Raw genomic sequence first — 26231 nt, forward strand, 5'->3', positions numbered from 1 at the left:
TTATATACAAAATCAGATTTTCTATTGGAGATAGACTTAATGTAGACAGATAAATCATATTTGAACTGACTTAGTTACGTGGCATGTTATTACCTTTACCTGAACCCATGGTGTTACGTTACTTTAAATGTGGTTATATAATTAAGATCAGTGTTTGGCTTAACATTTGTGAGTTTTACACATTTTTAAGACTTTATTTGGAGGTATTTATATACTTCAAATATTTACTGGGAAGTATCTTTGTAAGGTTAGGTGAAATCTATTACCATACTCACTCCCAGTTTCAATGCGTCTCTGTTGGGAAAGGTTAAATAGTACTGTAGTAGTCTTTTGGGCATTCAGGCAGTTTCTCCACTCAAATAACGGTGAATATAATTGACAGTCTTAGTAGTAAGGTCATAAAGTCAAAAAGAGTTACCACAGTGTGGTCAACATTTTGACCATGAGGAACAGTATGTAAAAGTTGGTCAGCTGGAAGGATTTCCTGCCTTCTTAGTAACTATTATGTTTCTATTTCTTTCGAGTCATAGCAGAAGTAGAAAGAAGAGGAAAGTCTTTTAAGTAGAACATTTTGCATTTATAATTTGTCTTCTTTGGATTCATAGGGTGGAAAGCTTCTGTGGGCGAATATAAACCAGAGCATATCCTTTGAGTAAATGCCTTTCTGCTGTGTTGCTTATCCAGACTAGTCTTCATTTGTGTCCTCTTCTGGTTGGCCTGCTGTCTAACCCTTCTTTGACACATTATAGCACTAAACATGTGTCTGTTTTTAATTTATAGAATTATTCTTTGCATGGGGTGGGGGGAAGGAATGTTTGTGCAACAGGAATTGGGTATAGTCATTTCACCTAAAATTTATAGTCAGTAGTAGAAGAAAAGTAGAGATAAAAACATGCAGAAAAATAGGTATTCAATAGAAGCAGGTATAATATAGGAACCAGAAGAAAACTTAAAAAAGAAAAGTAACATTCTCAGAGAGATGAGGTGAAACTTATTACATGAAATACAAAACAGGATGCTATGTTTTATTTGTTGGTTCAACAGATGAATTTTATTGTATCTTTAAAATATCACAAGTGGGTCTGATGAATCATATGGCATCTTTATGGACAACTCTTAGTTCTTATTTGTCAGCCTGTTGAACTGTTCCTTTTTCCAGAGACATAGATATCATCCCCCAAATTTCCAATACCCTCTTTTTTTTTAACTGACGTAGCTTGCTGAATCAAAGCAGCTGAATGCATGCAAGTTCACTGTTTCCTTTAAGAATTAACTCATCTTTCTGAGCTTGAGATAATGAACAAATTAACACCTGGCCTTATCCAAGCCCTGTAGTTGTATTTTTCAGCCAAAAAATATCAGGTTTCAACAAGAGACCCATTCTCCTGAATAATCATGTTGATCGGGAAGTGAGCCTACATAGACCTCATCTTGTAACAGAGGCCCGGTGTAACATCCTTGATTATGCTCTGTATGTGACTACAGATAGTGTGAACTCTAGCCAGTTCCATTCTATTTCCCCACCATTTGTCAACCCAAGCCTTTTCTTTTTCTTTCCAAGGAGACAGAATTCTGCATTGATGTGAATGAAGTCCCTCCACAGGATGACTTTGGGGGCTCTTCACAGTAACTGTGTATCCCTATTTCTGGAATGTTAGCAGTCTGGTGGTGAGAATGATCTTCATTTTTGTATTAGTTTAGCTGGAAGGAAGCTATTTTTAAAAACGCAATCAGAGAATAATAAAGCACTCCAAGAAATTAAAAATGAGAACCCAAATAAAAATTTCAATACATAGGATGGAAAATAGAATAAAAGAACCAGGGGAGGGAGGTTGGTCATGAGAGTAAAAAGATAGGAAAATTAGATTAACTTAGGCAGTTAACTTCCAACTTAAGGGAGTTCAGAAAGTAGAGTGGAGAAAAGTGAGGACAGGAAATTGTCAAAGAAACAGCACAAGAAAATATCCTAGAACTAAAGGACATGAGTCCTAGCACAATAAATAATAATAATAAAAAAATAATAGAACACTGACATATGAATTTTCTGAAATATTCTAGAGAGAATTTTTAAAAAAGCTGTTTACATATGGAGAATCAAGGATCCAAATGTCAGTGAACTTTTTTTTGATTGTGTACTTTTCAAAGTTTTCATTTTCTTCTCATAGAATTTTTTAAACTTGTTTTATTAAGTATATATGCAGAAAAGTGATAAATTTCAAAGTAAAGTTTAACAAGTAGTTATAGAGTGTATTTCCTCAATTTCTGGAGTTTCCTTGTGGCTGTTCTAATAAACTAGAAACTAAAAAGAAATGTCTGTATAATGAGTTAGTAGTCATGATCATTTGTTAAATCCTAACTTCTGTGTTACAACTCTTGCCTCACATTTGATCATTCTCTCATTCTTCAGGGATATTTAGGCATTGATCCTTCTAACTTCTTCATATTGAAAAGGGATGTCGACATGATGGGGTAGGGGAATGCAACTGGTTGATGTTCTGGGAGAGACTGGTACCTCTAAGTTTTAGGACTTATCTGGCATAGGAACAATCTGGAGGTTTTCAGTTTATGAGAAATAAACTTAATAAGTAACACTTTTACAGAGTCTTAGATAGAGCCCTGGGTTTTCATTGGGGTTTTCAGGAATGCTGTTGGTTGAGGCTTGACATACTGTGGCAATTTGCAGTATCTGACAGAAGCTTGCATAAGGGTAACCTCCAGAATGACCTCTTGACTCTACGCAATGAACTTTTTGATAGCAACAATAGAAAGTAGAAGTCAGTGGAGCATTGCCTTCAAAATTTTGAGGAAATATGATTTCTTTCCTAGTATTCTGTATTCAACCAAACAATTCTTCAAGCATGGAGATAAAATAAAGAGAATGTACTTGTATTTAAAATTTTTTTTAAAATTAAGGACAAGGAAACTTAGACCTTTTTCTCTGTACCTCCAGAACATAAATGAGTGCAACACCTAGATATTTTTTCAAAAACAAATTGCCCTACAGTATTTGAGCCATACATCTAAGTTTGCCAGTCCTCCGGAAAAAAAGTGTCTATTATCTGTATAATTTAAATATATTTATATGTGTGCATAGAAAAGATCTAGAATGGGGTAGGGTGGGATTTCTTTTTATCATTCACTCTGCACGTTTGTTTATTGTCTGAGTTTTCAAATAATGAGTGTGTGTTAATTGTAATTAATAGAATTCAGTAAAAAGAGGGGAAGAAAAGAGACCTGATTTATTCGTTCATTTATTTTTAAAAGTATAGGAAGTCCATGCTATGTCTGTCTCCTCTGGTAGGTGCTGCAGGAGATACAGTTGAAGTAGCAAACACAGCCTCTGCCTGTGAAGGATTTGGGGTCTGGCTGTTAAGGAGAAACACTCATGGAAAGGAATGGTTCCCAGCCATGTTGAAAGTCAGCCCCTATGTGTTCCCAATGTACAGGCAGTTCTTGAGGCCAAGCATGTGGCTTTCTAGGGTCTGCAAAGAAGTGGCAGCCTACTAACTTCAGAGTGTTTTAAAAAGCCAGCATTCGTGAGAACATGAAACACAGGACCCTGGTTTTGGAATGTCTAATTTCATTTGCATTTCTGTAAAAACTAACACATTTTCTACTGCCAACCCCAGAGGCCAGAGGTTAGGGTTTTTAATTATAATAAAAATAATGAGTTATACTTACTCCAGATTAGTTTTCTGGCTCTCCAAAAAACGAATGGCTAAGATATCCAAAATATTTCGTTCCTTTCACAGCTCTGCCAAATGCTGGCTTTTCCATCCGTCTGGAGATCCAGCCAATCTGTTGAAAATTATCCCATTTTTTTTAGTATTTCCAGGCAGTTGTTCAGAGGGAAGAACAAATCCCATAGTCTGAGATGAGCATCCACTGAATGGAGACCCTTTCCCATATCCCTGTAGCAAGAGGAAATCACACTTTGCGTTCTGAATCTTATATCATTTCTTCTAGTTGTGAATTTGAGAAAATATATTTATCCAGATATTACATTGCATTTAGTTATGGACAGTATTGTGTATTAATTGGGAGTGTAACATTTGCATGATGACTGCTTGTTTTGTGTTTGCTTTCTGTTTTTTTTTTTTCCTTTTAAGTGAATCTAGGATTGTAAAAAAAATCGGCTCACTGGGAAATATCAAGCATTAAGCCTGAATAAGAACAAATATACACATACTCTCTCTAGTGGTTTGATTTGCATGGGAGTCAGAGTTTAGGGGGTGGTATTCTAGTGTCCTAGTAAGATTCTCATAATTTAAATACAGAAGAGACAGGAGATTTATTGGGCCAAATAGAGTATCTGTGGTCCAGTGATCTCTGAAAATATTTTGTAAAAGTAGGTGGATAGATTTTTAAAGATTAGTTTAGTTGGCAATTTGCCTGATCATCTACTGTCTTAAAATTGGTGGGTGGGCCTGGCTCAGTGTAGGGAAGAGGAAGCTCAGGTTGGGAACCTTATTCTCTCTTGACCAGGCTGATTAACAGCTCAGGAGAGATGGCTATCTGTCTCAACCATGAAGACATGAGCCCTTTTGAAAACTGGCCTGGCTGGGCTTCAGTGTGTCCTTTGCTTGTGGAGATGCATGACATGGAGATAGTTGAATTACCTGTGTAATAGAAACCCTGAAAGTCAGTAGATTGGGAAACAAGGGGGTTGGGTTCTAGTCCTGCACTTGCCCCCAACTTGTATTTTAATCTCGGGAGACTTACTTAATTCCTCTGGATATCATTTCCTAGTCTGTAAAATTAGATGATTAGTGTAGTAGATCTTCTTTGAGAATTCTTCTAGCTCTGATATGTTCCTTAAAATCTGGGGTTCTCTTGGCATCCCCATCACTTGAGTAATGTGAATTGACAAGTTAATGTTAGCCTTAGTGAAAGTGTTTGTATGGTTAGGGTAGGATTTGAAAGAGTTCATTGTTAGACAGAAATCAAAATATGTGTTTTGGAATATTGGACCTTATATTAAAGGAGGCTATTAATTGTAAATGAGAGTAAAAGAGAGAAGGTGTTAGTTGATTTTTTGCTAGCACATTAGATGAGGCAGATTGAGCAATGTCTGAATTGTTTGCATGTTTAATGCATGCACTTGAGCTTATGTGATGCTTTTTTAGAATTACTAAATAAGAGTTTTCTTCAATCCTGTACATATCTTTGAAGTCAGGTTGTTGGGGATAGGAGCCCTGTGGTTGAAAAGAAGATGACCCACCTTTACTTGGGGCAGGGTTTGTGGAATGGAAGTTGGAGAAAACAGTAACGAAACCAGCAAATATCTACCGGGTGCCTCCTATGTGCTACATACTGTTCTAGGTGCTGGGGTTAACATATGAAAGAAAGAAAATCAGTAATGTAGAGGTTCATAGTCAGTGGTGGATGGTTGTGCTTCTTTAACTAGAGAGGCTGGAAAGATGGGAATAATAGAAAGTGAGGGGGTAGATACTGTGGATAACTGTTTTGAGCTTTGCTTTGTCTTCCAAAGCCTTCAAACTCTTAATTGTGCTTCTGGAGCTCACCAAGGTTTTTTCAGGGCCTGTGCTTGCTAGGGATAAAAGGGAGGGCAAACTCATGATCAGTCACTTTGACCCTGCTTCAACCAGAACATCTCTGCTTTTGCTTTCTTTTGTTTTTAATTGGGATTGTATTTGAAAATAATGGTCCAATGTTTAAAGATTTGGAAAACAATTGCCTTGGGAAAAATATTTAAGTTTGTTCTTGTACCTTAAAGCCTTACCTCTTGTGTCTTGGTAGTTAGGGCAAATAATTGTATGTTCCTTGTTATCAGAGTCCATCAGCATAATCTCCGAAGAATTCCACTTGATGCCTTGAATACTGTAACTGTGTTTAAGTCACCTATTGTTATGTAACAAACCACTCCAAAATTTAGTGGCTTAAAATAGCAGTGATTTATTTCTATGATTCTGTGGGTTGGCTTTGTTCAGCTGGGTGGTTCTTCTTCACTGTGTGATATCAGATGGGATCACTCAAATGGCTACCTTCATCTGGACCTCATTTGAGGCTGGAACTACCAAGTGGCTTCACATTCACATGACTGGAGCCTCAAATGGGGGTGTGAAATAACTAGTGGCTGGTGGGAACCTCTCTCTCCAGAAGGGTAGTCAGATTAATTATATGATAGCTCAGGGTTTCAAGAGGGCAGATACTTATAGTCCAAACCAGGACTGGTGTGGCACCATTTCCACTTCCTTCTGTTGATCAAAGCAAGTCACAAAGCCAGTTCATAGTCCAGAGGGGAGGAAATACATCCCACCTCTTGAAGGGAGGGAGGCATGCATATACAGGGAGGGGAGAAATTGTTGGGGGCCTTCGTTGGAAACACTTGTTCTGGTTTACTAATGCTGCTGTTATGCTAAATACCAGAAATGGATTGGCTTTTATAAAAGGGGTTTATTTGGTTACAAAGTTACAGTCCTAAGGCCATAAAAGTGTCCAAACTAAGGCATCAACAAAAGGATACCTTCACTGAAGAAAGGCCAGTGGCATCCAGAACATCTCTGTCAGCTGGGAAGCCATGTGGCTGGCATCTGCTGTTCCTGAGTTGTGTTTCAAAATGGCTTTCTCCAAAATGTCTCTGGGCTTCTGTCTCTCTTAGCCTCTTCAGCTCCTGTGCATCTAACCATCTTAGCTTCTCCAGAGCAGACTCTGGGCTAGCATCTCTTAGCTTAGCATCTCCAATCGTCCTTCTGTCTGCATCTCCAAACATCAGCTTTCAACAGCCTTCCCCAAAATGTGTCTCTCAGCTGCAGCACTGAGCTCCTTCTGTCTGTGTGCTCTTACAGGGCTGTAATGATTCAAGACCCACCCTGAATGGGGTCCATATCTCCATGGCGATAATTTAATCAAAGGTCTAGCCCGCAGTTGATTGAGTCACATCTCCATGGAAATAATCAAAAGATCACACCGTAATCAGAAAGATTAATAAATCTGTCCCCCCAAGATTGCCTTAAAGAGTATGGCTTTTTCTGGAGGGCATAATATATACAAACCGGCACAACAGTCCACCACCCAAAGTTTATAAAATGTTTATTGTGTTTTACTATTGGAGATAGTCCAATTCTGAAATTTTATTCATGATGGGATTGTACAGGAGACATTTTCTAAGAAAAAATTCCTGGTGAAAAATAATCCATATAAGCTGCTCACATATGTACCTTGCACACATGAGGAATTTAAGAGAGGTGTGTTTACTCATGGACTGGCTGTGTAATAAGCAGAATTCTATTTCTAGGCCCACCCCTGGGGCATGGCAGGGCACTTCCAGAACCAAGACCTTTTCTTACCTCCCTGGATCTACTATAGTAATAGCCAGTTTAGTGGTTTTGGGAATTCTTCATCTAGAGAACTCCTCCTGAAAGGGAAGGATTAAAAAGGCATTCAACAAGTCCAAGAATCACACAGCTATGGACAGAGGATAGGAAGGGAAATGTGGATCTGGGAGACCTGATGAGAGTCCTTGCACTGATAGAGACCCTGAAGAAGATGCTTTCCTTTAACTTCCTATGTGGTTCCCTGAAGATTGATAAAAGGACCTCCTGATTGAACACTTGCTGTGATTACAACGGCTTGCTGAGTGAGATTTTGTAGTTTCCAGTCAGTCATTTTGTTACCTAGTGCTCCAGGGAGAAATGCTGGTGTCAGCCCAGGCCAGAGGTGGGAGAGAGGATTCTAGGAACAGAGTCAGAAATGGTCCTTCTGGTGGGATTTCAAACTTAAATTTCTTTCTTTTTTTTAATTAAAATTTTTTTTATTTTTAAATACTGTTAAACTTAACAGGACAGTTACAAAAATAATACACATCCCATACAGAGAACTACAACATACCCCCATCCCCCAGATACCCGGATCTACCAGTTTTAACATTTTGCCACATTTGCCATATCATTCTATATGTCTGTCTGTCAGACTATCAATTTATTTATCTATCTGTCCATCTGTCTATCTTATTATCTGTGTATGTGTTTTATCTTGGGCATGTGCCTGTGGCCCTAGGAATTCCCCCATATGCACAGATCTGAATATCCCCTCTACCCTAGGAGACAGTTTCCTCCAGCCAGCAATTCCTTGCACTAGGCAGCATGACTTGACTGCTTTCCCATAGTGTTCTGTAGGAGAGCTTTATGAGCTGCGTTCTATAGGCAGGACAAGTTCTTGGACGGTGAGTCCCTCAGGCCACCACCAGATAGACTGGGTCAGACATGCATGCTCCCAGTTGTACAGGATGGTTACTCTACTCCCTCCAGAGCCGGGACCAGGTATCTGCACTGGGAGCATGGATTGGCTCTGAGGTCACCCAGGCAGGGTATGTTAACATCCTACTGCTTTTTCAAGTAGTCTTTTTCTTCATTTGGTGCTCACTCTGTTGCTACAGTCCTTTAACTGTTTTCTAGAGCTTTGAGAAAGAAGTTTCTGCCAGGTTTTGCTGGTTGTTCATGGCTTCTGTGAGGCAACAGAGCCCTGAAGCATCTCTTTCTGCCATCTTGATTGGGGCAGGGCCTCCAACATTTCTTTTTTATTAGTTGTTTCTATTTTATTGTTTGCATGTAATCATCTCTTTTGAAATGTGTTTGCGTGCTTTCTCTTCTTTGTAGGTTTATTTCTGCTTGGAGAATACTGTTTTTCTCACAGTGAGCTTACTGTTTTTATCAGCAATCATTGGCAAGGAGACATAAGCCCTTAGCTGATTTCTTTCCCTGGGGGTGGTTTTATAGGCCAGAATTTGGGGGAGAGCTAGATTTAATACTTTATTGGGTTCCCATTTGAAATTCTGAATGAAAGCCTGTAGGCTTTTGCCTTTAGCGTTTGTTTTCATCTAATTACCAGGTTTACATTGTGTGTTCCATGGCCCATGAATAAATCCCCCCCTTTTTTTTCAATCTGGGCACAGCCTACACCTTGGATACCGTTTACTATTGTTTACTAAGTAGTTCCTGACTCCTGAGTGTTTTTGCTTGCCTTTGCTAGCTTTCCCTTTTTATACCTTTGTATATTACTCTGTGGATCCCTGTTCCTGAGCAGACTGAGAATGATAAGGGGATATTACTTAGGGACTAGGGGTAGGGATACCTTATTTTTACTTTTAACACCTTTCACTGCATGGCAGTTTTCATCAATATGGTTTTCTTAAGCTAAGAAACATGCACTTCTGGTTTTTCAACTTTTCATATGTGTAGCAAATCTCAGGGATGGGGGTCTTTTAAGAGAAATCGAAGCTTGATTCAAATAAAGCTCTTTTTTTAGACTGGTAGATGGCAGGCTGGATTCAAAGCCATGCCTTCCCAAAAATGGCCCAAGTTCAGATGCTTTCAAAACTCAAAAACTAGACTCTTGGCCTTACTGAGACTAGACGTGGAATGTGCAGACAATGGGAGGCTCTGACCATGGCTGCACTGGGCCCTGCCTGCAGCACGTGGCTTAGCCCAGGCAGTGGGGGGGAATTCTGGGTTGGTGCCGGGGCTACTGCTTGGGAGCATCCTGTGAAGAGACTTAAGTTCCAATAGAGGAGAAGCACAGAGAGAACCACCTGGAGGCTACTTTGTTAAAATGGCTTCAAATCTGTTGATATGGAACAATGTTCTTGATATGTTCCGATATTTGAAAAACAGTTGCTAGAACAATGTAAGGACAATGGTGTGGATAAACAGATGCCAGAATATCAGACTGGTGGCTGTTTTTAGGTGGTGAGTTTGTGGTGATTTTTAGATGTTTCTTTATGTCATTTTTCCTCAATAAACAAGTAGTGCTAGAATAATTTTTTAAAAGCTTTTAAAATAAAATAAAACGGCATCAGACAGTCATTTCCATCCATTCCGTAAACCTCTGCTGTACACCCTGGTCCTTTATTGTAGGCCCAGGCTAGCTCTGGAGAATCCAGCACTGAACTGGGCAGGCAAAGGACTGCCTTCTTGTGGAGGTCACAGCCACTCTTTGCTCCGGATCTTTTATTCTCGATGCTAGGCACGTAGGCTTCTTTGGATGGGTCCCGTGTTTCCCTAAGGACCCTGCGTCAGTTGTGTCTGCATAACTCTTTGTTTCACAGGGAATAACTCACCTTTTGCATAGTCTGACAATTTCAAGTTTAAAGCTGCTTTATTCTCACCCTCTATCCTGGCTTGTTTTTACTTGTGTCTTTCTCTTTCATCCCATTCATAAGTTTTGTTGGTCTTCTTTTCTCTTCCTCGGGACTTGAACTCATAGAGTTCTGTTTTACCATTTTGGTTTTTGTAACTTTTGTTTTTGTAAAGCTGTTGAACTAGTTTATGGCCACATAGATAAACAGGTTTGAAATGCCTGTCACTGGAGAATTTACCCCCAGGGTTTGATATATCTGTGGAGGCCTGTTTACTTGTTTGGGTGAACTAGAATTGAACTGTTTGCAAACCATGAGACATTTTATTTATTTATGTTCAGAAAATTTCAAGGCCTGGCAGGATTCCCAGTTTATTAACTTAAATGGTGATTCTGAATGCCCTTCAATATAGATAATGATGCACTTGAAAAAATTATTAATTTGTTTATATAGCAATTATTTATATCATCTTGTTCACAATTTCTTTTCTGCTTGCCTGTCTTAAGGATTCTGTCCTTTTGTTTTTCTTCATTCACTTAGCAACTGTTTTGTGCACCAGCTGTGAATTGGGCATCATATTTAGTATCTGGGATACTGTGGAAAAATAAGATAGATACACTTTCTGCCTGTACTGAGAATATAGTATGATGGGTGAAGTAAACAAGTAAACATCAATTCTGTGTATAATGTGCAAGAGCTGTGCTGGGGAGAGTACAGGTTGTTGTGTAGCGCTAAGGAGAGGCACTAACCCAGGTCCTGTCACAAACGGTGTCCTGGAGGAAGTTTCACTAAACCAAAACTTTCAGACTAATATTTGGAGTTAGTCTGGCAGAAAGGGTGGGGAAGGGGAGAAGTTCATCAGCAGCAGATAAAACATTCCTTAGTAAATCAGCTAAGAATTTAGACTTTATCCAAAAAGTAGTAGGGAACCATTAACCTCATATGTCACGTGATCAGATTTCTGTTTTAGAAAGAAAACTTATTGCAACAGGGAGAAAATTGGAGGGGGGAGAAGGGAGGCAAAGTGATCAGGTAAGAAAGAGGCTGTTAAAGTATCTAGACGAGAGATAAAAGCAGTCAGACTTGGAGTGGTAGCAGTGGGAACAGAGAGAAGTAGACTTAACAGATCCTCTGGAGGTTAACAGCACAATTTCCCAGTTGATTGTATGTGTGGGGAGTTTCTGGTTTGGAAACTTGGGAGGGTGGTTAGTTGGCAGTTGGATAGGCATCAATCACCAAGAGAGGAAAAAGAGTAGGAGGCAAAAGTTTGAGGTCAATTATATTAGAATTTTTTCCTCCCTGGCTATCATTACTCATTTATTGCTAAAACACTTATCACTCAACCAACATTTACTGTACAGTATACAGTACCATACTATGTATCAAGAAGGGTGCAAGGAAGTATAAGTTACAGGCCTCTTTACCTATGGAACTTTACACTGTAGTTGAGGTGATAAGGCATACATTCAGTGAATGGTCGTTGGGTCACCGCATTTCTACTCTTGGTAGCCCAGCCAATCTGCCCTTGTCACATCTCTCGTGTGTTCAGCAACTTTCAGTGCCTGCAAGACACAGGTAAAGCTGCTTGGTCTGGCATTCAAGTTTCTAAAAAATTTTATGCCAACCTACCTTTCCTTGTCATGAAGTCCTCTTGTCTTCCAGCCAGCTTACCTGCACAGTTGGTTCCTATACCCACCCACCCCTTCATGCTGTGTTCCCTTCTTTTTAATTCATCTTTACCAATTTTTCAAGGTTCATCTTGGTTACCATCTTTCTCCAAAACTTTCCTTAATCTCTCCAGCCCCCAATTATATCTTTTCCAACTCTAAGCTCTTATTGTAAGCACCACTTATTTGATCCTTACAATGGTTTGCTTTATGTTACTCATTTTTCTATGTATATGCCTTGTCTTTCTAACCAGATTGTAAGATTCAAGAACAGTGACTGTCTTATTTTGCATGTAACTCTCATAGGACCCAGCACATTTCCCAACATGAAGATACATAGATGCTTTTATAAATATTTGCTACTTTCTTGCGAAAAGTATAAATGACATTACAGTTTTGAGTAAGTATCAAATGAGAAATATAGACTGAAATGGCCAGAGGGAGCCTTTTAAAAGTAAGACTACATCACAAACCTGTATGAGCAGCATGCAACATATGATCTACCTCCACATAGGGGCATTGTTATAAATGGTGATTCTCTATTCAGTACAACCATAAAAACCGATGTAGTCATGGTTAGCTGAGGGCTGGTATTACCAAAAAATGGAAACAGCCCAAGTCCATCAACAGGGGAATGGATAAAAAACTTGTATATTCATACAATGTACTACTATTCAACAAAAACAGAATCAAATTTTTGATATATCCAACAGCATGGAAGAATCTCATAAACTGTATGCCAAGTAAAAAAAGCCAGACACACAAAAAATTGTATGTGTCAGTACATTTTTACAAATTTCTAGAATAGGCATAACCAAACTATAGTGATAGAAATCGGATCAGTGGTTATTTTGGTGGTGGGGGTGGTGGTGTTTGGGGTGGGTAGGAGTGTAGTAGACTAGGAAGGGGCATGAGGGGACTTTCTGGAATGATAGAAATTTTCAGTCTTGATAGGGGTGTGGAATACATGAGTATGGATTTGTCACAAGTGATCAAATGTACATTTAAGAACAGAGCATTTCACTGTATGTAAAGTATACCTCAATTTAAAAAGATGATATTCTGGGTCTCCACTACCTCTAGAATTGATAAAAGTAGACAGGTTAGAAAATGTTTATGCCACTCCTTCGGAATAGTCCCTTAATAGTTGTGGAGACAGAATATTTTCCTAAATGCTGTATTTAGCTTGAGTTTTTTGGTCAGCTGTTCAATATGAGGAACTATATTTAAGGCTCCTTCAGAGTTCAAGAGTAGTGCTTATAAAGATGAAAAAGGTAACCTTATAAATGTCCTCTGGGATTTGGCTCTCCAGAACTTCACACACCATTCTGTACTTCTGATAACCAACTCGAAGCTAGTGGTTCTTAGCTGGGTCCATTTTGCCCATCAGGGGACATTTGATAACATCTGGAGACGTTTTTGATTTTTAAGACATGGGGGTGGGGGGAAGTGTGCTACTGACATCTAATGGGTAGAGGCCAGGGATGCTGCTAACCATCCTTCAATACACAGGACAAACCCCCTACAACAACAGAATTATCTAGTCGAAAGTGTCTATAGTGCCCAGGTGAAAAACTCTGCTCTCGACCTGCCATTGTTGCTGAAGCTGAGTCAGCCTCAGTCAGTCAGGTGTTGACTGTATTCATAGTTCAACTCAGTTGTGGAAACTTGGTGTTTTTACAAATTACATATTTTTTCTTTGATGGAACTTATTGTCAAATATTTGTAAATGTATATAATCTTAATTTTTGAGATAAAATTCCATGTATTAAGAGCATTTCCAAAATCAAAATGATTATATGTCGTTTCTGTTGATTGTTAAATTCTTGACATGCTGTAGGTTTTGTTCTTAACTTTATTTTATTAAATAGCCAAATAACCTTAGTTTTCTTCCTTAAAAAAAGAGAGATTTTATTATCAGATTAGAGGAACTAAATGATAGTGATTTATCTATTTTTATTCTCTTTCCACAGAATGACAGGGAGAGAGTTTTTCTCTCGTTTTCCTGAACTCTATCCATTTCTTCTCAAACAATTGGAAGCTGTAGCCAATACTGTGGACAGGTAAGAAGAGAACAGGTGGGGCAAAGTGAAATCAAGAATGTGAATTACTTTATTAATTGAGATTTTTCTCTCCAGGGAACAGTTTTTAATCTACTCCTTCCTTTATTACATAGGTGGATTGTTTTTTTAAGTGCTCTTTACTACATCATGTTGCCTGGCTCACTATAGTAGATGTCTACCTGAAAAGTAGTGTAAAAATCCTATTTTAAATTAACTTTTATAAAATTTAATCCTATTTTGAATGTTGTATAGGAACTAGCTTTTTAGAATCAGAATTATTTTCTTACTATTATTTAAAAAATCTGTGAGTTTTTATATTGAGTTTCCTTAATATATACTTTTTTTGTTTTGTTTTGTTTTTTACTGACCTGTTATAGCTGGCCACTGTGAAACTATAGCAATGAGCTGAGTAATCTGGTTACCTATGATCTGAAATCGTATCGGTCTGCCTGAGCAAAGATGGTCATTGATCCTGGAGGCACACACACAAAAAAAGCCATTAAGAGGAAATCCAGTTTTATCAGGGCAGTTGCATCGTTGTCCTCTCAATCACATTCTGTAGCTGGTAGTGGAATTTTTAGTATGGAATCTTAGAACATGTGTTTTTATAGTGTTCCAGCAATTTTTCACTTGGTATGACTTTATACGAATTGTCAATAATGAGAAAAGAAAACTACATCAATGAATTTTACTTCTATTTTTGATACATTTTCTCACTGCTTATGTAAGTGATTGTTCATGATTTCTTAAGTTTGTCTGGATTTCTAAAGTTTCACGTTTCATCTCCTGCAATAGGATATCCTGTTTGAAGAGCTCTAATCAAAACAGTAGACTTTAATTAAGCAAATGATTAGCTTTGAGAATAGAATTGGGTGCAACAGTCTGTTGCCTGTCTTTGCCAGTTGTTCTTTTTATGCATGTTAGAGAGATACGAGTGAATTGGAAAAAGTGAGAATAGAAAAAACTGTTCCTTTATCATAGAGTCTCACTTCATATGCATAATGAGAAAGAATGTGTGAAGATACTGCCTCACCTCTTAAATTTTAAATCTTTTATGTATTTTTTTTTTTTTTTTCTCTTTTCCAGTGATACAGGAGAGCTAAAACGTCATCCAAGCATGTTTCTCTTACTTTTGGTGTTGGCAAGACTGTACCCTTCCCCGATGGATGGTACTTCCTCTGCTCTCAGCATGGCACCTTTTGTCTCCTTCATTATGAGGTAGCTTCATGTTTCATGGACGTAATGGGGGTAGGAGTGGGGGCTCGATGAGGATGTTTTATCTTGTTCTCATAACAGGTATTATAGTAGATATTTTTACTTTGGGAGGGGTCTAGTGAAGACAGGGGTCTGGGGCTTATTGTCCTCTCCTAGTCTTCAGTGTTACAGAGGAAGGTGCTTACACCATGCCTGTAGCAGCTCACTGGAACCTGTGTAAGCAGGCTTTCCTCGGAGCCTTGTCTGCTAATGGACATGTGGTATTTGATAGGGGATACCCTTTTGTAAAATATAGCCTGGATGTTTGCCTTATCCTCATGTTGAGGGGGGACCCTGGCCAGCATGGGCAGGCAGCTCCCCCTGCCATCTCTGCTCAGTTTTTTCATGACTGTCAGGCCTGCCCCTTTCCAGGGGTCTGTTAGTGGATGCAAGGGGGGGGGGGTGTTAGATGGCAGTGCCTTGTGGCGCTAGTTCACTTCCCACTCATTTTCTCTTTCAAATCTGTAGTCCCTGAGAATGAGTCATGCCTACAGATTCTGTATGGAATATGAAGAGTAACAGGCTTTGCTGCTTCTAGAGCCTATTACCACTTCTATTATATTTTTTGAGGCATCTCCCAACTTCTGATCACCTTTATCATTTTGGATCAAGAGCCTTAATAAATAGGCCTCCAAAAAGTATTGAAAATTTCTTATAAATCTTCTAGAAGCCCTGTCACATTAGTTAGCTTTTACCTTTCTGCTTACCTCTTGACAACATAGCACCTTCATTTTTATGTAACTACCAAAACTTCAAATGAACTTGGAGCAGAAGGGTAAGAATACCAGACCCAAGAGAGTATATTTGTCATTTATGTGGTGTCCTGGGTTCCACTTCCTGGTTTCACAGAGCTGACTTATGCGTTTTAATGTGAGAAACCATTAAACACAAGATTCTGGCATGTGATTGCTGTAGCTATTTGTTTGCACCAAGCCCTGTGGCTGTGTTATCTGTGATCACAAAGATGACTCACTCAGTAGACTGGTTCTTATTTCCTGCTGCAGAGTTACCAGTTGCCCTCGTACAGCATTTGGTGATTCATTTTAGGAATTTGACTGGTAAATTTTACTTTCAGGGGCATTTAAAAATTGTACTTTCATATATAACTGGAAAGAACTAAGAAATATTTCAGGAAGTTGAGAGGAGGGAGAAAGCTGTGTGCACAGAATCACAGTGTACATTAGAAACAAAGATAAGCGTTAGAATCTTGTTATCCTGGGTTGAGAACATTCAACTTGTGGAAACTTATTACTAACCAATCTGTTATTTATTGCATCCTAGAAACGAGAAATTACTAATAAACTGTTATTTATTAGTTTACATTTTATGAGAATACACGTTATTTGTTATATTCAAGCACCTATTATGTGTAACTAAAATTGCAATAATATGAAAGATTTAAAAATTGCCAGTATATTAATGCTTTGTTTTCTTAAACTCAAAAGGCACAAAGTAAGAAGTATACAGTTATCCCCTCTTCCCAGTGAAAATGCCTTAGTCAATAGTTGCTTTCTACCTGATAAGATTCATAGAACACCAACAATGGAGAAGTACCACAATCGATTCCTTAATTAGAGAGTCAATAGCCTTTGATTTATTGAGTGTCCATGTGTATTGTGGAACAGTGCTTCTCAAACATTAATGAGTAAACGTATTACTTGGGGAATTTGTTAATTCTGATTCAGTAGAGTTGGGGTGGGGCCTGAGAGTCTGCCTTTCAAACAAACCTCCAGATGCCTAGGCTGCTGGTCTGTAGAACACACTTTGAGCAGCAAGATTAAATATCTTTGGGAGGGAAATAGTCCTTCAGGAACTTAAAATAATATAATTTTGGATATCAAACTTATGTAAGAAAAAGCTAATGAACACCATTGGAGATACACACATACACAGAGTTTAATAAACAAGAAAGTAGTAGGTACATACTTGGTTAGGATATTTAAGCGGTTTATAGGAAGTAGATTTTGACCCAGGAATGGGAGAACAGGCAAGAAAGTATTTTGAACAGAGATTGAGCCTCAACCTTTTGCCAGGCACTGAACTTAGCATTTTGCTTGCAAAGTCTCTAAGGGGAAGGTCTTATCACTCCCATTTTAACTAGTGTGGAAATTGAGGTTCAGAGAGCCAGCCAGTTACAGTTATAGAGCTGGGATTTGAACCCAAGAGTGGTGGGCTTGTGAAGGGTGTTGGGTGTATGCTTTTTGTTAAACCACAATAACTAGCTCCCTTTTGTGTGGCTGAGAACATTAGCTACACCAAGTGGGTCCACGGGGCCTGAAAGTTATGCAGCTAAGAGAGAGGAGGAACCTATATCCACACTCAGTGCTTGTGAGTACCTGCTGTTTTCAGGAAGTAGAAGTAATGTCCCCACCAACAGTGTAATTTGCTCCTTACTTTGCTATTGCAGTAGTGAGGGTGGCTTGATGGGATGGAGTCACACTCTTAGGCTCACATTTGTGAGACAGTTGCCTGTGGTAATGGGGTTGCTCTGTGGCCAGGTACAGAGAAAGGCTGGTTTTTCTTTCTTGACTACATTCTGTGGTGAAATGGAAGGACCCTGGACTTAACAGTTAGAAAACCCAGATTGGAGTTTCATAACTACTACAGGGATGACTGTGCTATCCCAAAATATTCACAGCTACACTGGAGAAAGGAGCTATAAATAAATGAGTTTTTAAGAAATAGTGAGTTTGATAAGACTACACATTTGATTTTTAAATCATTTTTGAGAAAACTATTCATGAAGAAAGTGAAAGATCAGATCGTAAATCCTGTCATTGCAATCAGTATTTGTGGTTCCACTCATGGCAGAGATGGGGCTGTTGTAGACTTGGAGTGACAGCTGAAAGATGGATGTGTGCACAGTGGATGGGTCATGTTTTATTTTTGTAGCATCGTTAATGGTAATTTATGTACTTGGAAGAACTCTAATCAAGCTCTTGAAGGCTCTGCATTTAGCTGAAGAGGAATTTTTCAGCTGGTGGGAGTAGTGCAAAGGTTGCTCTGACCATGCTAAAGTGAATTGCACAATGAGAAGAGGATTAAAAGCCCCAACAGCAGTTTTTATTTCCCCTTGATTTATGTATACCTACCTGCTAGTTCCTTCCTCTCTGTTTGGTATTTGTTAGTATTATTTTTGGTTTTGCCCCGTATCTCATGTTTGGGAGTATATCTAAGCTTATTCTTCTGTTGATTGTTGACTTAAATCATGGAAGTTACTGATTTGAATTTTCCAAAGGTATGCCTGTGTGCAGTTACGATTGTTTCTTGCATCATCTTGGAACAGAATTGTAAACATCTTGTTTACAATTTTTTTTTTATCCAGAGTATTTTATGCACCTAGTTCTGTGCTGGACCCAGGTATACCACCCTTTACCATGTGAATATGAGAATGTGTATCAGGCAATTGATGCCTTCAATTTAGGACTGTTCGCCCTTCAGTTCAAATACCACAGAGCAAAGTGATGTTATGCTTTAAATGAAACACCCAGACTGGCTCCCTGAATACAGCTTAGGAGTCACCGACTTGTTTGGGGCCTTCTGTAGAGGCCAAAACGTCTCTGGCCATGTGTCTTTGAATTTCCTTGAACAAATGAGTTTCAAGTTTGAATTGAAGAGCTGTAGAATCCTTCATAGGCCTCAAACCTGGAAGCCAGCTTGGAGTCCTGGACAGAGCAAAGGCCCTGGACTCAAGACACCTGGTTCTGTCCAGGCTCTGCCACTTATTCACAGCTGTGACACTTGGAAAAGGCTCTTGACTGTCTCTGGGCCAATGTAGTTACCTGTGGGGGAGGTAAGGGCATAGGAATAGTATCAGTTGAGACAAAAAGCACCTTCTATTGATGATAGCTGAGATCTCTTAGTGTATGATTGATTGCTATAGTAGGAATCCCTCCACTACTTTTTATTTGCTATTTTGGGTGCTTTTAAAAGAATCTCCCACACTATTTTTTTTTCTTTGTATTATTTTCATTGCAAATGACTTTCAGTATGTCTTTCCCCAAACCATTTCAATCATTGTTCTCTTTAAACAAATTTTAATTGCAATCTGCTTTTCTTCTTTCTGATGAATATTGAAGTATGAATACCAATACTATTTTAATTAAACACATGGCAGTGAAAATTATTAATAGGAACCTATGCAGTGGAAACTTTTTTAGTTGAGATATAAAATTAAAAAGTAGATTTAGCTAACAATAAAAAAATTAGAAGATATGTTTTATATATTTTTAAAATATTTCATGGAATCTTTTGATTGTACCAGTCTTTTAAAAAAAAGAGGGCAGAGTGTATAAAAACTAAAAGTAAATTGGTCCTTTTAAGTCTATGACATTGGGAAATAATGTTCACTCTTGTTTTTATTTTCTCCTTGAGGGTTACATAATTCAGAGATTATCACTTTGCTGCTTTCTCCCAGATTTTGAAGTTGAAAGAGTTTATATTCCCTGGTGTAAAGTTGGGTTTTTATAGGAGACAGTAGTTGGCTCCTATCTTCATTTTTTATTGTAATACCGGGAATTTTCCTTGGAATCTGCACATCACGTTTCTCTCTCATTTGTCTTCCCAGAATCCTTGTAGATAAGAAGAGGGCAGGATTTGCTTTATAGAGAGATTGAATGAGGCACAGAGCAGTTAAAACACTGCTGGGAAGGAAGACATGTCCTCGTCCCTTTCTCTCCACCTCAGCTCCCAATCATCTCTCCCTCCTTTCAATATCTGTAGAATTTGTTACTTAGACTTCTCTCTTGCTATTCATCATTACTATGTAATACTGCAGTTTATGTGCTTAACATATATCCCCTCCAAATAAATCTTAAGTTCCTTCCGGGTAGAGGCAGCTGTGATTTTTGGGGAGTGGGGGAGACCCTTCTCTGTCTAGCACAAGTTGGTGGGTACAGAGTTGGGTTAAATTATTAACATAGAAACAAAACTTGTGAATTGAGACTTTCTGTATCTATGAAGTACTCAAGGGACTCACAGTCCTACAATATTGGAGCCACGTTTCGTATCCCGATTACTGGTTATGTAGAAAAGAGGCTAGGCTGGATTTGTGTTTTACCTGTCCTCTTAGGAGCCTTGTGTTCTAATACGAGCTCTGCCATTTGCTTTTACTGTGACCTCACCTCTTTGACTCTGTGTTTCCTTTTCTACTAAATTAAGGTGCTGGACTAGATGTTATCTAGGTCTTATCTGGCCTCCGGGCCTGTGACCTGAGGCTTTCCTGGGCTGTGAATTATTCTATCCTGATGCCCTTTGTGAGCTACTTTGGGGGCCCACAGGGCAGCTACCCTGCTCTACAACTTTAGAGCCACCTGAGGGGAGCCTGGATTGAGAAGAACAGAAGAGAGAGTGCCATTTTTCTGTTCCAAGTCATAGAATTATGACGAGGCCAAGACAGGTAGAGGAGAGCCTCCCCAATTAATGTGGCATGAATAAAGGACCCACGCAGGAGAGCCTCTGTGCTTTAGGCTGTCCATCCATATGGTGGGGATAATCCTGCTTGCAAAGTAGCAGAAAAAAGCTCCTTGATTTGCTCCCTAAGGAAAATTCTAGAGAAAGAAAGGGATTGATACATAATGGTGATAGAAAGAGAATAGACTCTCAACTGCTTTGGCTTGTCTCTGTCAGTCAACTGGAAGCATGGCCTGGAAGCCAGATCTAGATGGGGCAAGAGAAGAGCCCAGGTTCCTGTGACAGAAGGCAAATTCACGGACCCAAATATATTACAGTTCCAGGTGCAAATGAGCCCAGAACCATGTCAATAATTTTCCAGTAACGTGGGCTGGGAATGTAGTACCAAGAGCCTACTGAAAGATTTTCAAGAGAGGGTTAAAAGGCATGCTTTACCAGTGACCAAATAATTATTTGGGTATTGATTGCTTTTGATTGTATCATTAAACACATTATTTACAAGTGCCTCCCACTTTATTTATAGAGAGTTCGTTAGAATTCCTTAAGATTAAGTTATGCCTGAGTCACCTGATTTATTTTTTATTTTTTATTATTAGAAAAGTCAGGTTCACAGAAAAATCATGCAGAAAATACAAAGTTCCCATATACCCACCCACCCACCCCCCTTCAGTTTTGCCTATTATTAACACTTTGCATTAGTGGTACCTTTGTTACAATTCAGCAAAAAATATTATTGCTATTAACTGTGGTCCATAGTTTATATTAGGGTTGATTCTTTGTATTGTACAGGCCTATGTTTTTAAAAGATTTTTATTTGAGTAATATAAGTACAACCTAAAATTTCTGCTATTACCACATACAAATATATAAGTCAGTGGTTTTAATTGCCCTCACAACATTGTGCTGCTATCACCATCATCCATTACCAGAACTTTCCATCATCACAAATAGCAACTCCATACCAGTTATGCATCCGCTCTCTCCCTTTCTCTGTCCCCACCCTGGCCCCTGGTAACCTGAAGTTTCTGATTCTATGAATTTGCTTTCTCTATTTCATATCAATAGAATCATAAAATATATGCCCTTTGGTGTCTGGCTTAATTTTACTCAGAGTGATGTCTTCAGGGTTCATCCATGTTGTCACATTTATCAGAACTTCATTCCTCTTTATGGCTGAATAATATTCCATAATATGTGTATATTATGTTTTATTTATCCGTTCATCTGTTAACGGACACTTAGATTGCTTTGACCTTTGGGATTTTTGAATAAAGGCACTGTAAACATGGATGTGCAAATTTCTGTTTGTGTACCTACTTTCAATAGGGGGTTGCCAGATGATATGGTAATTCTTTACTGAAATTTCTGTGGAACTGCCAAACAATTTTCCATAGCGGCTGCATTGTTTTATATTCCCAATAGCAATAAAGAATGTCCTATTTCTCCACATTCTCTCCAACATTTGTTGTTCTCCTTTTTTTTTTCTTTAAACAATGGCTATTCTAGTGGGTGTGAAATTGTATCTCATTGTGGGTTTGATTTGCATTTCCAAAATGCTGATGATGTTGAGCATCTTTTCATGTGCATCTTGGGCATTAGTATAACTGATTTGCAGAACTGTCTGTTCAAGTCTTTTGCCCATTTTTAAATTGTTTGTCTTTTTGTTGTTGAGTTGTAGGATTTCTTTATATATTCTGGATATTAACCCTAATCAGGTAGGTGGTTTCCAAATATTTTATCCCATTACTGTAGGTTGTGTCTTAATACTTTCATGATGAAGTTCTTTGATGCACAAAAATTTTAAATTTTATAAAGTCTCATTTATCTACTTTTTCTTTTGTTGCTTGTGCTTTGGGTATAAAGTCCAAGAAACCATTGCCTAAACAAGATCCTGAAGAAGCTTCCCTATGTTTTTTTCTAGGAGTTTTATACTTTTGTTTCTTATATTTACGTCTTTTTTTTTCCATTTTGAGTTAGTTTTTGTTTATAGTGTGAGTTGGGGTCTGCCTTCATATTTTGCATGTGGATATTCAGTTTTCTCAACACCATTTGTTGAAGAGACTGTTCTTTCCTAATTGAGTGGACATGGTGACACCCTTGTCAAAAAACAATTGGTGAGGAGGTGGGAAGTGTGGAATTTAGTTAGTCCTCGAGAACAACTAGCATATAGTCAGGAACAACAAGTAAATAGTCTGGAACAACTGTTGGGGGGACATTTATGACTGGGCATAATACACCAGTCTGGAATGGGTAGAATGGCTTGAGATTGCAGCAAAAGAACTGTAAGTAAAGCTCCCCAAACTGCAGAGCTGGTGCCCCTCCCTGACTGGCAAGGCAGGCTGTTGGAATACTTCCCTGTGGAAAAAAGAAGCAGTCTAATAGGAGGAAGAGAAGGTAGCTCAACCAAGTTCCAATTCTGGTTTTAATTAACAAATCTGAACTGCAGAATACAAGCTATGAGCACACATAAACCCGGAGAAAGCAGGAAAGGAACCTGGAAGTTTCTCCCAGCAGAGAGGAGGCAGGGTTAACAGAAGAAAAGAAAAAAAAAAAACAAAAAATAAAACCAAACACACACACATACACACAAATAAAAATGGAGGCTTTTGGAATTAGCTGAGCTCAGAATATTGGAAAAAGACTGTATCTCAAGAAAAGGGGCAAATAGAATGGGGTACCAACCCCGGTTCTTTTTTTTTTTTTTAATTGAGATTGTTCACATACCCTACAATTACACAAAGATCCAAAGTGTACAATCAGTTGCCCACGGTACCATCATACAGCTGTGCATCTATCACCACAATTAATTTTTTTTTTCAATTTTTAGAACATTTTCATTACTCCAGAAAAGAAATAAAGACAAAAAAAGGAAACTCAAATCTCCCATACCTCTAACCACCCCTCTCCATTATTGACTCATACGATTGGTATAGTACATTTGTTACTGTTGATGAAGGAACGTTAAAATACTACTAACTATAGTATATAGCTTACAATAGGTATGTATTTTTTCCCTATATGCCTGTTTATAATTAACTTCTAGTTTCAGTGTCATACATTTGTTCTAGTTCATGAAAGAGACTTCTAATATTTGTACAGTTAATCACGGACATTGCCCACCACAGGATTCACTATTTTATGCATTCCCATATTTTTAACCTCCAACTTTCCTTCTGGTGCCATACGTGACTCTGAGCTTCCCCTTTCTACCACATTCACACAACATTCAGCACTGTTAGTTATTCTCACAATGTGCTACCGTCTCCTCTGTCCCTTTCCAAACATTTAAGTTCAGCCTAATTGAACATTCTGCTCATAATAAGCAACTGTTCCTCATTCTCTTAGCCTCGTTCTATATCCTGGTAACTTATATTTCATGTCTATGAGTTTACATATTATAATTAGTTCAAATCAGTGAGATCCTGCCATATTTGTCCTTATGTGTCTGACTTATTTCACTCAATATAGTGCCCTCAAGGTTTCTTCATCAACCCATTTTTTTTAAGACTGTTTTGTTCACACACCATCTGTTCTAGTTTGCTAATGCTGCCAGAATGCAAAACACCAGAGATGGATTGGCTTTTATAAAGGGGGTTTATTTGGTTACACCGTCACAGTCTTAAGACCATAAAGTGTCCAAGGTAACACATCAACAATTGGGTACCTTCACTAGAGGATGGCCAGTGGCATCCGGGAAGGCATGTGGCTGGTGTCTGCTCCAAAGTTCTGGTTTCAAAATAGTTTTCTCCCAGGACGTTCCTCTCTAGGCTGCAGTTCCTCAAAAATGTCACTCTCAGTTTCTCTTAGAGTGTTTGTCCTTTCTTAGCTTCTCTGGAGCAAAAGTCTGCTTTCAGCAGCCATCTTCAAACTGTCTTTCATGTGCAGGTACTGTCTCAGCTTCTGTGCATTCTTCAAAGTGTCCCTCTTGGCTGTAGCAAGCTTGCTCCTTCTGTCTGAGCTTATATACTGCTCCAGTAATCAAGGCCTATACTGAATGGGTGGGGCCACGCCTCCATGGAAATGATCTCTTCAGAGTTAACACCTACAGGTGGGTAGGTTACATCTCCATGGAAACACTCAAAGGATTCCAATCTAATCAACACTAAAACATCTGCCCCATAAGATTGCATCAAAGAATATGGCTTTTTCTGGGGGACGTAATACATTCAAACTGGTACACCATCCTAAGTAAACAATCAATGGTTCCCTATATAATCACATTTTTATGTATTTATCATGATCACCACTATCTGTATAAAGACATCTCCATTTCTTCCACAAAGCAGGAGGAAGAGTGAAAGAAGGTAGAGGGACAAAAGAAAAAGAAAAAAGAAAGAAAAAAAAACAACAGAAAAACATGACAGCTAGTAAGCAACAAAAGGAAAGATAGCATTAAACTAAAGTAAAATAAAGAGTCAGACAGCATCAACAATGCCAAGAGTCCCATACCCCTCCTGTATGTACCCCTCTTATATGCATTTAGCTTTGGTGTATTGCCTTTGTTACATTAAAGGAAGCATAATACAATGTTTCTGTTAATAATAGTCTCTATTTGCATTGATTGTATTTTTCCCCCAATACCACCCTATTTTTAACACCTTGTAAGGTTGGCATTCTTTTGTTCTCCCTGATGTAAAAACATATTTGTACATTTTATCACAATTGTTGAGCACTCTAGGTTTCACTGAGTTATACAGTCTCAGTCTTTTATCTTTCCTCTTTCCATCTGGTGTCCCACATGCTCCTAACCTTCCTCAGCCATACTCAACAATCATCTTTGTTCAGTGTACTTACATTGCTGTGCTACCATCACCCAAAATTGTGTTCCAAACCACGCACTCCTGTCGTTCTCTGTCTGTAGTGCTCCTTTTAGTATTTCCTGTAGAGCAGGTATCTTGTTCACAAACTCTGTCATTGTCTGTTTGTCAGAGAATATTTTAAACTCTCCCTCATATTTGAAGGACAGTTTTGCCAGATATAGGATTCTTGATTGGCAGTTTTTCTCTTTCAGTATCTTAAATATATCACACCACTTCCTTCTTGCCTCCATGGTTTCTACTGAGAAATCCGCACATAATCTTATCAAGCTTCCTTTGTATGTGATGGATCGCTTTTCTCTTGCTGCTTTCAGGAGTCTCTCTTTGTCTTTGACATTTGATAATCTGATTATTAAGTGTTTTGGCTTAGGCCTATTCAGATCTATTCTGTTTGGGGTACACTGTGCTTCTTGGATCTGTAATTTTATGTCTTTCATAAGAGATGGGAAATTTTCATTGATTATTTCCTCTATTATTGCTTCTGCCCCTTTTCCCTTCTGGGACACCCATGACATGTACATTCATGTGCTTCATGTTGTCATTCAATTCTGAGACATTGCTCATATTTTTCCATTCTTTTCCCTATTTGTTCTTTTGTGTGTAGGCTTTCAGGTGTCTTGTTCTCCAGTTCCTGAGTGTTTTCTTCTGCCTTTTGAGATCTGCTGTTGTATATCTCCATTGTGTCTTTCATCTTTTGTGTTGTGCCTTTCGTTTCCATAGATTCTGCCAGTTGTTTGTTCGAACTTTTGATTTCTATTTTATGTTCGCTCAGTGTTTTTGTTATATGCTTCATCTCTTTTGCGGTATCTTCCCTGAACTTTTTGAATTGATTTAGCATTAGTTGTTTAAATTCCTGTATCTCAGGTGAAGTGTAAGTTTGTTTTTTGACTGGGCTATAACTTCGTTTTTCTTAGTGTAGGTT

At 38.5% G+C, this 26231-nt stretch overlaps 1 protein-coding gene across 8 annotated transcripts in view; it reads left to right on the top strand.

Annotated features, from left to right (window-relative positions):
- The window catches only part of THADA (THADA armadillo repeat containing), a 400812-nt gene that overhangs the window by 164474 nt on the left and 210107 nt on the right, over positions 1-26231 (top strand). For 7 of the 8 annotated variants that reach the window (XM_037806790.1, XM_037806789.1, XM_037806794.1 and 4 more), the window contains exons 27-28: positions 13737-13826; positions 14913-15044. In XM_037806790.1, the coding sequence (XP_037662718.1) occupies positions 13737-13826; positions 14913-15044 (222 nt within the window). Of the gene's footprint in view, positions 1-13736; positions 13827-14203; positions 14350-14912; positions 15045-26231 lie in introns of those variants that run through there. The other variant, XM_037806796.1, reaches the window with a different exon arrangement.

The sequence above is a fragment of the Choloepus didactylus genome, chromosome 17, assembly GCF_015220235.1.
Source record: "Choloepus didactylus isolate mChoDid1 chromosome 17, mChoDid1.pri, whole genome shotgun sequence".
Taxonomy (NCBI): domain Eukaryota; kingdom Metazoa; phylum Chordata; class Mammalia; order Pilosa; family Megalonychidae; genus Choloepus; species Choloepus didactylus.